This window comes from Gigantopelta aegis, chromosome 9 (assembly GCF_016097555.1).
Source record: "Gigantopelta aegis isolate Gae_Host chromosome 9, Gae_host_genome, whole genome shotgun sequence".
Classification (NCBI taxonomy): Eukaryota; Metazoa; Mollusca; class Gastropoda; order Neomphalida; family Peltospiridae; genus Gigantopelta; species Gigantopelta aegis.
This window is the reverse complement of record NC_054707.1, coordinates 60,578,968-60,591,471: the sequence shown is the minus strand read 5'-3', so window position 1 is coordinate 60,591,471 and position 12,504 is coordinate 60,578,968. Positions and strand designations below refer to the sequence as shown.

The window sequence follows — 12,504 nt, the reverse complement described above, 5'->3', positions numbered from 1 at the left end:
TGTTTTCTTGGTTTATTGATCTTTTCTTTCTGTGGCCTGTACCTGTGGTTCCTGATTGGCAGGTGTACATTTAGACGATCCCCAGACACTGTGTCTAGACACACTAAAAAGACGTGCCTCTTTTATTAAGATCACAGGGTATTGTGGTAACTGCACGGATACCCCTCCAATCGCAATGGGCATTATCAGCCACCTGCTTTATTACTGTAAGTAATTCTGTAAAACTCTTGATTAAGTAGACTTTCCCATCTAAAATCACAAAACTGACTGATTACGTCGTCCCAAAGAAAAGAAAAGTATCACTTGGGTATCATGAATGGTCGTTTTTACTCGAACATACCCTACCAATAGGCCTAATAATATGCATTTTTTCTTTGGATTTTTTAGAAAAGAAAAATACTATAACTCTAATCCGTTCTATTGATGCAAATTGAAATATATTTAGTTAAATAGTTTATTATACTATCAAGTCATTTATGTTGTTTTACAAATAAGGTTAATGAAAGTGAAGCACCTTGTCATAAATTAATGTGTTTGTTTACACTGTGCTTGCTTAAGAGGAGATGGACGGAGCTGACGTCACTTCGCCCCAAGCTATACTACCGGTCATCACAAAAACTAAACAAAATGGCTGCCCCCAGTTAGCAGGAATAATCATGGTTTTTTATTAACTCTAAAATTACGCATTTTTCATTTATTAAAGTGTCAATATGTGTTGGTGGTCCGGGTATGCATCTTTCCAACACATAAAGCTCTTGTTTGAGTTGACCCTACCTTTAATCATCAGAAAGAAAGAAAAAGAAAGAAAGAAATGTTTTATTTAACGACACACTCAACACATTTTATTTACGGTTATATGGCGTTAGACATATGGTTAAGGACCACACAGATTTTGAGAGGAAACCCGCTGTCGCCACTACATGGGCTACTCTTTCCGATTAGCAGCAAGGGATTTTTAATTTGCGCTTCCCACAGGCAGGATAGCACAAACTATGGCCTTTGTTGAACCAATTATGGATCACTGGTTGGTGCAAGTGGTTTTACACCTACCCATTGAGCCTTGCAGAGCACTCACTCAGGGTTTGGAGTCGGTATCTGAATATAAAATTCCATGCCTCGACTGGGATCCAAACCCAGTACCTACCAGCCTGTAGACCGATGGCCTAACCATGATGCCACCGAGGCTGGTAATTAATCATTAGCATCAAACATTTAATAATTCTGACTAGAGCTGGGCGGTATTGAAATTTCAGGTTCGGTATCAGTATTTTTGGGGTGATTTACCTCAGTATCGGTATAGTATTCTGTATTGATACAATACTGATACTGATATTGAGTGTTATTTTTGGTATACTCTACTATAAATGCATGCCCGAGTTAAGGCTCACCCGCTATTCACTAATTTCATCTAAATAAAATTACATTCTATACACAAGGCTCTCTCTTCTTTTCAGCTATTTTGCGTTCATCAGATATATTGTTAGTGTTTTACTAAATGGTGGATGACATTATTCCATACCAAAATTTTGGTATTTTGAAATTTGCTCAGTACGGTAAATCAGTATTGACATGATACCAATACCGAATGGTATATATGGTATGCTGTCCAGCTCTAATTCCGACTCATACTCAGGTGTCTTCAGAGGAAACTTGCTACATGTATGTGTTTTTCATACCTTTGCATATATATGTACTAAAACTTGAAAAATGAAGTTAAATGAAATCTCATTTTATGTGTTTCATACTAATATCTAATTGTTTCACATATTATGGTGTTAAAATCTTACATGCAGCAGCTTTCCTCTCTGAGACCGTCAGAATTACCAAATGTTTGACATCCAACAGCCGATGCACTCTTAACTTTTAACTTTTTAACTCTTTATTACAGTTATAAAGATGTAGCTGTCATATTGTGGATTCAACTTGTTACGTTTCGTAAATAAACTGAAATTTAAACTGATTTAATCCAGCGCTAAATAATTTCAGGAATAAAACTGAATTAAAATTATAACTAGTTCAGTCATAAAATCCACCAAAATACTGTTTAAGCATTTATCAGTGGTGGTGGTTTGTAAACATGTTCATGATAATTGTCAGGTTGCTGCTATATCAGCTCCTGCAATTAAAACACTCTCCACGGCTAAAAAACACGACTTGGAAAAAACCCTGAATATAGTCCATGGCAAAAACATGTCGTGGAGTTTTTATGGAGAATGAAAAACTCCACAGCAATCTCCACAGCATTGCTGATTGCTGTGGCCAATTGCAGGGCTTGTATATTGCATGTACTTACAGGTCATGAAAAAAGGTCACACAATTAGTGTGTGCATGTAGCAATTTGGTCGTTCTCAGTTTTATTGCCACCAAATGTTTCTGCTTGAGGTTTCTTGGACACTGAGCTGTTATGCCACCCTGGTTGCCATCTCCTTGGATCATGTGTTAATCAATACACGTCCTGTGATAAGGAGTGCTCGCGATGTCTAAATGATTGCTATATCACCAATGTTAGTTTCCATGACGTTTTATTAGAACAGATTAAATTGCATGGCTCATCTTCACGTCTGTTACTTGTGGTTTGTAACATACATTTTTATCATTTAGACTTTTAAAAACCAAGAATAAAACTGTAAACTAAATCTCTTAATGCTGCAGTCCTTGGAATATATTTTTATTATTTAAGCATTTAGAATAGATGATCCAGTTCTGTTTGGTACATATAAGGTCCACCACATCGCTATAGTTTCGCAATACTCACTTATCTACATTATCTAGATCAACTACAAATGCAATGGCCAGCTTTGTTTTTTCTTCATTTAGCGGGGATCCATTAGAACTGGGACTTTATTGTATTTTATAAAAAAATATACATGATCAATATTTTATACAAACTAAACTTTGAAAGTTCTATTAACACTTTATACAATATTAATTCTGAAATAGAAAGGTATGATTGTCGATAATATGTTGAGAAGAGTAAACACCCTAGTACCCTATCCTCAACTGAACATTATTCGTACAGTGCAAGATTTCTCATTTACTTTTTTGAGGTGACCCCTACAATTTCAAATCCGCAAAGGCACGTGTTACGTGTTAACTGAAACTGACAACAGGCTATCGTTTGTGCTTTGCCGAGCAATGGCAGCACAGGCGAGGAATCGAATGTATACTTTTGAGGATCTCCGTTGATAGTGAACACATACAAGTTTTTTTAAAAGTGCATTTAAAAGTGTATTTCATATTTGTACTTGTACATGATGTTATAATATGGTAGCCAGAGTAAATATTTTAATTGCTTGGGAATGTTATATGTAATTCTGGTCATTATTAGGTTGTATTCAATCAGCACTTGCAAAGATATTTTTCATTGATGTACATATATGTACATGGATTTTTGTCCTCCCGTGACAGTTTTCCATTGGATAGCTTTGATTACACATGTACGGTACATGTATGTAACTTTGTGATAAAATACATTTGACATGCTGACTGAATTGTTATCTAGTGAATCATCTTGTACAGTCATGCAATCATGGGGGATAATTGGCCTCTCCTGTTAAAGGTTGGTTAACCTTTTAATAAAATGAAGTTAAAATTAGACAAAAAGATGTTTTGCTAAGTTGTCAAATATCAGGAGATGATATATATGTTTTCATTTCCAATAAAGGCCATTTCAGTTTTATAAAACACATTGAAAAGCAAACATTAAAATTGCTTTTGAGCTAAAAGGAAAAAAGAACCAAGAGTTAAATTCTTTTGAATAGTGACATAATTTGTATGATTTTTTTTACTCATGAATAGTGTCGTAATTTGTTTTATTTGCTGTATGGTGTACATTGAAAACATTAGAATGTTGTCATGTATATGTCATCCTTATTTTCGGATAAAGTTTGGAATGTTTAGTGTACATGTAGGTAGCTTTGCAGTGCTTATGTAAAGGCAAAAGTAGATAGATAGATAGATAGATAGATAGATAGATAACTATACTCTTCAAAAAAAGAAACGCAAAAGGGTACAAATGGGTTATAACTCCGATTTTATGTTTCCTACCGGTTCATGCTTTGTGAATATAAGGTCATTGCATGTCCCAAACACATTCCCACGGTTACATTCGATAAAACGGAGCTACTGTACAATAAAGTTCCAAAATGTGAATATTCGCAAAAACGCAGCCACGTGCAAACCATGTCACCACTGCACGTGCGTTGTCTGCACGTGCAACATGAACACCGACAGTATAAAAGTGCAGGGTGTTCGCTTGCCTGGCCTCTGTATCTGGCCGACAGTTGACAATCCAGGACATGCCACATCTCGGTGAACCGCAGAGAAACAATGCCATCGGCCGACTAGACGCAGGCGAATCCAGAACGGCCGTTGCCAGGGCATTCCATGTGTCCCCAAGCACCATCTCCAGACTGTGGGACCGTTACCAGCAACATGGATCAACACGTGACCTCCCTAGATCCGGTCGACCACGGGTCACTACCCCCGGGCAGGACCGCTACATCCGGGTACACCACCTTCGGGAACAATTGACTACTGCCACCTCCACAGCCGCAGCAATACCAGGTTTGCGCAGGATATCCGACCAGACCGTACGGAACCGCCTACGTGAGGTAGGAATTCATGCCAGACGTCCAGTTCGAGGTGTCATCTTAACACCACAACACCGTCAACTCCGACTGCAGTGGTGCCAGATTCATCGACAATGGCCTCAACTGCGATGGAGACAGGTGTGGTTCAGTGACGAGTCCCGATTTCTGCTCCGACGTCATGATGGAAGATGTCGCGTGTATAGGCATCGTGGTGAACGTTATGCGGCAAACTGCGTGCAGGAAGTGGACAGATTCGGCGGGGGTAGTGTCATGGTGTGGGCAGCCATCTCACACACTGGCAGAACTGACCTGGTCCACGTGCAGGGCAACCTGAATGCACAGGGCTACATTGACCAGATCCTCTGGCCACACATCGTTCCAGTTATGGCCAACGCCAACGCAGTGTTCCAACATGACAATGCCAGGCCTCACACAGCACGTCTCACAACGGCTTTCCTACAGAACAACAACATTAATGTCCTTCCTTGGCCATCAATATCACCGGATTTGAACCCAATTGAGCATCTATGGGACGAGTTGGACCGACGCCTCCGACAGCGACAACCACAGCCTCAGACCCTGCCCGAGCTGGCAGCAGCCTTGCAGGCCGAGTGGGCCACCATCCCCCGGGACGTCATCCGTACTCTGGTTGCTTCATTGGGCAGGCGGTGCCAGGCAGTTGTCAACACACGCGGAGGCCACACCCGGTATTGACTCCAGATGACCTTGACCTTGGTGGTGTGTCCTATCACTTACTCACAATGGACTAGAGTGAATTGTGAACAATCCTGCAACATTTGGTAATTATCGGACTCACCATTCAATAATTAAATCAATTCTCCAAATGTTACGACAATGTGGTCTTGCGTTTCTTCTTTTGAAGAGTATATTTTAACGTTCCCATATACCACTAGGGTTTCGAACACGCCCCCCATCCAGAGTCCAACCTCCGATAAGATAGGTGGCCTGACTCGGGATGGGGGGGGGGGTTAGAGTTGAAAATGGGCAGAATTTTTAAAATAGCAATTAGTGAGAGAAAAAAAAGTTAATAGAATTAAAAATAAATAAATAAAAAGTTACAAGCCAAAAATAAAAAGAATTGACTGCTCGGTCGAATATTTATATAATTTGGAGCATTTTAGAAGGACAGTCCAAAAATACATAAGAGAAAGAAGAGAGGATCGGACTATTTAATAATTGTAAAAAAAAGTAATTTCGACATAAAATTTTGAACGAAGGTCTAAAAGTTTAAAGTCCGATTTATATGTCCACATGAAGGCCGTTTTGTTCTTGAGGAGGTTGGTGCCTACGGAGACGAGATGAACTGCTTGCCGTTGAAGTGTGGCACAAGTTTCCTCCACCTGTGACCTAGCAGGGTTTTTGCTAGCTCGACGTAATGGATGCCGGCGATGATCTTGAGTACTCTGTGGACGGTGTTGTTGTCCATATCCCTGAAAAGGATTCCTTGTCTGTACAGACCCTCCCAGCGCATCGTCACCACTAGGCAGAGCGTCCCATCTCGTAAGTCCGTATCGTGGATGGCCACCTCACTGCCGTCGGGGAAGCGCTTGAAACTTCCCTCTTGGATGCCTCCCAGCAGTGAGCCCATGTGTGGTGTATCACCAACCAAGTACTTAGAGTACTGGCTCTTGATCTTGCTGACAGCGAGACTCCATTTGGCAAAGTCCCTGCCTCGGCCAGAGGCGGAAGGCCGTGCCTTGGCTGGCTGGTCACTCGGGGGAGTGACAGCCTTCCGTTTCGCAACACCAACTTCCTTGTTCGTCTCAACGGAGTTCCCCGTGGGTGGGGGGTCTCGACGGAGTCGAACGTGAAGGTGCAGGAACGGGAGACGCCGGCCGTGGAGTCTCGCACATGGCGATGTTCAGTTCCTCTCCTGGCGTCGACTTGTCAGACTTCGCTTGCTGGGTTTCCTCAGCTGGCTTGGCTGGCTTGTCCGGTTGGGCTAGGAGCGACGACGCAGAAGGGACCGCCGCTGGCGGTTGAGCCGCCAGCTTTGTTCCTCCCTGTGCCGCCCCTGGCGCACATTTCCTCTTCCTCGGTTCTCTTCCCTTCTTTTGTGGAGCAGGGTCGCCGTACACCAAAGTCACGGTTGCCCGTGATCCAGTGTACGCGACGCGGTACTCTATCAGCGTCCCATACGAAGCAATTAATCCCCCCAGGTTGGGGGGTAACACGAGAGAGCATGGAACAGCGTCCATCTTCATCGCTAGCTCGAGTAAGAATGTCAAAAGTAGAAATAATGCTTTACTAATTATTGTAAACTCATTCCATGGCATGTGCTTTTCTGTCTGTGGAAAAGTCAATGTAAAAGATCTCTTGCTGCATAGGGACAATGTAGCAGATTTCCTCTGATGTGTCAGAATTAGCAAATGTTTGACATCCAATAGCCTATGATTAATTAATCAATGTGCTCCAGTGGTGTCGTTAAACAAAACAAACTTTAACTTTACATCATTAATTTCAATCACAATAAAATTGTGTGATGTGATAAATAAAACAAAAATCATGTTTCTTTAGAATAAAGTCATTAATGCTGTATGTCAAACTTCAAAAAGTTTACATGTTTATCTTGAGCATATAATAAAGATGATTTTCCCACTTTTCTTTTTGAGTTGCACGAATAGTGATGTCGTTAAATAAAACAAAACAAACATGAATACAAAGTATACTGTAAAGTAGATTTAAACTCTACAACTCACAGTTCATCATTTTCTTGGTAAAATAACTATTAAAAAGTCTTGCTATGAAAACTGATCTCAATAATTGTAACTTGATTTAATATTTGGTGGCTTTGATGCATTACAAATTATTTCTTATTCACTAAATCAGTTTATACAGGTAGTAGGTGAGATATTTAATTCCATGGAATTCTTGTTTCAATAATTAAGATAAATTTAGGTAAAATGTATGTACCGGTAAATTAATGCCATTCTTCATCATACAAATGGAATGTAGACCAATATGAAATATTTTATTTGCTTTATTGAGAAATAGAAATTGTTGAGAGTAAATAAAGTAAGATCTTACTTTTCATTTCAACTTATTCTCGTGCTGATATCCAATTAAGGTTCAAGCACGCTGTCCTGGGCACACACCTCAGTTATCTGTTGTAAGTGAGAGACCCACTGAGTCTTTAAAACTTGCTCTAGGTGGGAGCAGGTACCGGGCTGCGAACACAGTACCTACCAATCGTTTAACCACGACACCACTGAGGCCTGTAGATCTTACTAATTTCTTCTGTTATTTTTATAGAGGTGGCTGGATCCCCTAAAGACTATCAAGAAACAGTGTAGAGGTAAGAATTTTCACTGTACTGGGTTTTTTCTCCTACATATATCTCTGTGATAGATTGATTGATCGATTTATTGATTGATTGATTGATTGATTGATTGAAGTACAAGTTACATGTAACTAACAGGGTTTCTGCCAGAGGGTACGATGGGTAAAATTATGTACCCTAAAATCTTTTAAATTAATGGAATTTTAAATTTTTAAAATAATTTTTAGAAAGAGTTTAGTAAGAAAATTGCAGTTTACAATATGTCAAATTACATCAAATGCAGTGTTCAGTTTCAGAAGATTTCAAACCCACAACCACTTGGGTACTAGTAGGGGCACTAATTATAATCTGTTTTGTTTGTATTATGTACCCTCACATTTATTTGCTTTATTAACTTATAGGCCTATATCCATAGTGTTTTAGTTCATATTATAGGTTGTGTATTGTTGACGTTCCCGAAAATAGTATTCAAGTCCCAGTTTTTTTAATGCCACATACAAATTAAATATACTAGTCAAAATTTTAAAAAATTATTAATTAGAATTAGAATTAGACATTTTATATTATGTACATAGGTTATTACACTTGTATGCAGATGAATGTATATTTAAACATACAAATAAAAAAAAAAAAATCTGCGTCTGTCTTTGTCTGACCTCTACCAAGTGCACCAAGCAACACAAATCAGTGTTAATAATTTTTCATTCTCAAAATGTATTCTTCCTGTTAGCATGTGTCCGTTTCACATTTTCAACATTTATTTTACCTGTGTGTGGCTGTTTATCATTTTGAAAACTTAATTTACCTGTGTTTGCCAGAGCTATAAATATTCGGGACAATTATCCCATGTATGCCAAGCCCTCCACTAATGACAGCGACTTGAGACCGGAGATAAATGGATGGGTGAAAACAGCATCCTTTGTCATTCGTCTCCTCTCCATGTGCACTGACACACGGCTGTTGTTGACACATATTATAGGTGTAGGGCCTTCTCACATGTGTTATCTTGTATCAGCCAGTGGAATAAACCCATTAATTGTTTATGTCTAATATGCAGATAGGTGTGTGCTACTATGTTCTTATTTCCATATGTATATATCATTGTAGATGTCAGGCCAATAAGAGCTACACATTTTGTTCTTCCTGGGGTTTTTTCTTCTTCGACTCTTTCTTTGTTTTAAGATACTTAGGTTTTAAATTGAAAAATGCATGTCATAAAAAAAGAGAGTTAATTTGTACCATATTGATTATTCTCAATCTCATATTTTGGTTTCAAAAGGCAGGAAATTTCATTGCATGTGTTCAGTAATTTATCTTTTAAAATAATTTATCTTGGTGAGTTATTTTTTTTATTCACATTTCCATTTAATTTATATGGGTTTTTTTTTTTTTTTTTATCAACAGGACCACCGTTTGAATTCTTTTTCCAAGTGAAGTTTTATGTTTCTGATCCAAGCAAGTTAGCCGAAGAATATACAAGGTAATGGTTCAATGTTATTTACATAAATTGAACTAGAATAGATTAAATATCAGTAATCATTAGTAGACCACATCCATATAGCTGATTGTTTTTTCTCTCGTTCCAACGATTGCACCACAACTGGTCAAAGGACATGGTATATGCTTTCCTGTCTGTGGGAAAGTGCATATAAACGATCCCTTTCTGCATTATGAAAAAATGTAGCAGGTTTCCTCTGACGACTACGAGTCACAATTACCAGATGTTTGATACCCAGTAGGTGATGATTAATTAATCAATGTGCTGTTAAACAAAACAAACTTTTTAACTTTAGTAGACCACAAGCAGTGATTCTCGGCAATTATTGCTGCTACCATCATTGCTGACTTTTCATGTTTACCATTGTATACCTTTCTGCACTTGGCAGACATAGCCACATATTTTTCTCCAACGGCTTCTCACTTTAAACGATTATAAACACCCTGAAATAGAGCTTTCATGTATGAGTCATTAAAATTTCATCAAGTAACCAAAGTCTTACCAATTCAATACATTTAATTTAATAATGGCCAAACAAATTTCTTCTCTTTGGTAATTATTATTTTGGTGTGAGAAATATTGACCCGTGTATCGACACTTTGTCCGTATTGGCCCTCGAGTAAAGAGAAGTAATTGAGGCTGTCATCTTATGTATTTTTACACTTCTGTTACTTCAGATGTTTAATTCGGTAAAAAGTGGAAACATTATTAAATCTTCGATACAGGGTGAGGCTTGAGGAGAATGACTTGATTCTTGTAGGGTATTGGTTTTTGGGACTAGTCTTGATATGCAATAAGAGATTTTGTCATAATTAACATTGTAGTGCTTTCTCAAAACAGTTCTAACAAAAACAATGTGAAGCTAGTCATACATTCACCTTGCCTTGACTAATATAGGCCTCAGGTGATTTGAAAATTTTGAATCAGTTTTGTACAGTTTTTGGTTGTGGTTATTTGGTGGGCAGGGGAAGGCACCACAATTATTATTTTATGCCCGATTTATATGTCATGACTTAATTGTTCATAAAATTGTCATAAACTTGACATATATGAAGAGGATAATCTTTTCTTGAATGAGTTGGCCTTTCTGCGTTAGCATTCACGGTTACCAAAAATAAATATTACAATGTCTACTGACTTCATTTCTGATGCAATTTTCATAAATATTATTGCCAAACCATGAGGGGCTTTGTGGTATTTCCAATGCCTTGTTACCTATAGATTCAGAAAAGTATTTGATTAATAGTTCTGTATATATCTGGCATGATATTTCTTGATGGATAAAATTTAGGATCTGCAAATTCCAGCATCTTCAGTTGCTTTCATTTTTGTATGGTAATTACTTTTTGCCCTTTACCATTTTCAAATAGATGTATGTTTGTTCTTAAACAGTTAATGTTCGCCATCTGTTTGTAACATCAGACATGTTTTTGTTTCAGATACCATTTCTTCTTACAAGTGAAGAGAGACATTCTTTCAGGAAAGCTCGTCTGTCCACTGAGCCAGGCAGTGTTGCTGGCCAGTTATGCAGTGCAATGTAATGTATATTTTATAACCACTCTTTTCCTGCCTTGTGTATAGAAAACAAGTTAAGTGCTAGTATAGCTAGCATAGGGTGACAATGACGATTATATACTGATGGAAAGAAATAAAGGAACACATAACTAGTAACAGGAAGTATTAATATTGACTGCAACCCAAACAACCCTTGTCCCCAGTATTGGGAAGTTAACTGTGTTACTGGTAGTCAGTCCCACAGTACTGACATTCAGTCCCATATTACATCTCCGTACTTTATGCAGACTTAAAGGTAGGGTCAACTCCAACAAGAGCCTTATGTGTTGGAAAGATGCATACCCGGACCACCAACACATACTGACACTTTAGCAAATGAAAAACGCGTAATTTTAGAGTTAATAAAAAACCATGATTATTCCTGCTAACTGGGGGCAGCCATTTTGTTTCGTTTTTGTGACGTCCGGTGGGATAGCTTGGGGCGAAGTGACGTCAGCTCCTGACCATCTCCTGTATGTACAGTGTTAACAAAAGCAGTAATTTTCGACAAGGCGCTTCTCTTTGATCAACCTCACTTGTAAACCAGCATAAATGACGTAATAATATAATAAACTATTTAACTAAATATATTTCAAGTTGCATTAACGGAAAAAAATGGGGTTATAGTGTTTTTCTCTGTTTAATAATCTAAAGGAAAAATTTACACTATTACGCCTATTGATATGATACGTTGGAGCAAAAACGACAACCCACAATACCCATGTGATAATTTTCTTTTCTTTGGGACTACGTAATTGGTCAGTTCTGTGTTTTTAGATGGAAAAATCTACTTAATCAATAGTTTTACAGAACTATTTACAGTAATAAACCATGTCCATTACAATTTTAGGGGCGACAGGTAATATTCCACAATACCGGTATGTATTTTTGTGTCTAGACAGCGTCAATTAATTGGCTCGTCTGGTTACCAATCAAATACACACCTGCCAATCAGGAATCAAAGGTAGAAGCAACTAACAGCATAGACCAATTAACTAAGAAAACACTCCGTGTATCATTTCAGTACGTAGGTTAATGCATGGGCAAAACATTGTTAATTGTTTCGACTTGTTGTGTAGCCACTTTGACAATGGTATTTTATTTTGTATTGAAAAATAATATATATAGTGCTGGATATACTTACTGTTGGCTTACTGGGATGTGTATTATTACAGAACATTGCAATGTATGACTATTTATCATCCCGCAAAAACCAGGTAGATTGTATTTCTCTAGTTCTAAGGCTCATTCCTGACGTGACGCGTTAAGTATTACGTAACCACCAGCTCGCCAGAGGGCATACTCACTGAGATGGTACAAAATGGCTGTGCCCGTTATATATAATAGTCGTCACATTTAACCGTTTTATTAATTAACTATACGATTATACGTGTTGATATTAAGCAATAATGTGCATTATATATCGTTGAATATGCATACCAGGCCAAATGCCTTAATTGTCCTCTCCTTTAACTACTCTAGTAGTGAACTAAATTTGGTCTCAAAAACCATGTTGTCCCTTATTTCTTTCTTCATCAGTATATAAATACATGCCCCCA

At 38.1% G+C, this 12,504-nt stretch overlaps 1 protein-coding gene across 4 annotated transcripts in view; it reads left to right on the top strand.

The window, feature by feature from the left end:
- Positions 1-12,504, top strand: part of LOC121381869 (tyrosine-protein phosphatase non-receptor type 4-like) — a 159,381-nt gene that overhangs the window by 46,067 nt on the left and 100,810 nt on the right. For all 4 annotated transcript variants that reach the window (XM_041511254.1, XM_041511253.1, XM_041511255.1 and 1 more), the window contains exons 4-6: positions 7,866-7,908; positions 9,298-9,373; positions 10,831-10,928. In XM_041511254.1, the coding sequence (XP_041367188.1) occupies positions 7,866-7,908; positions 9,298-9,373; positions 10,831-10,928 (217 nt within the window). The remainder of the gene's footprint in view (positions 1-7,865; positions 7,909-9,297; positions 9,374-10,830; positions 10,929-12,504) is intronic.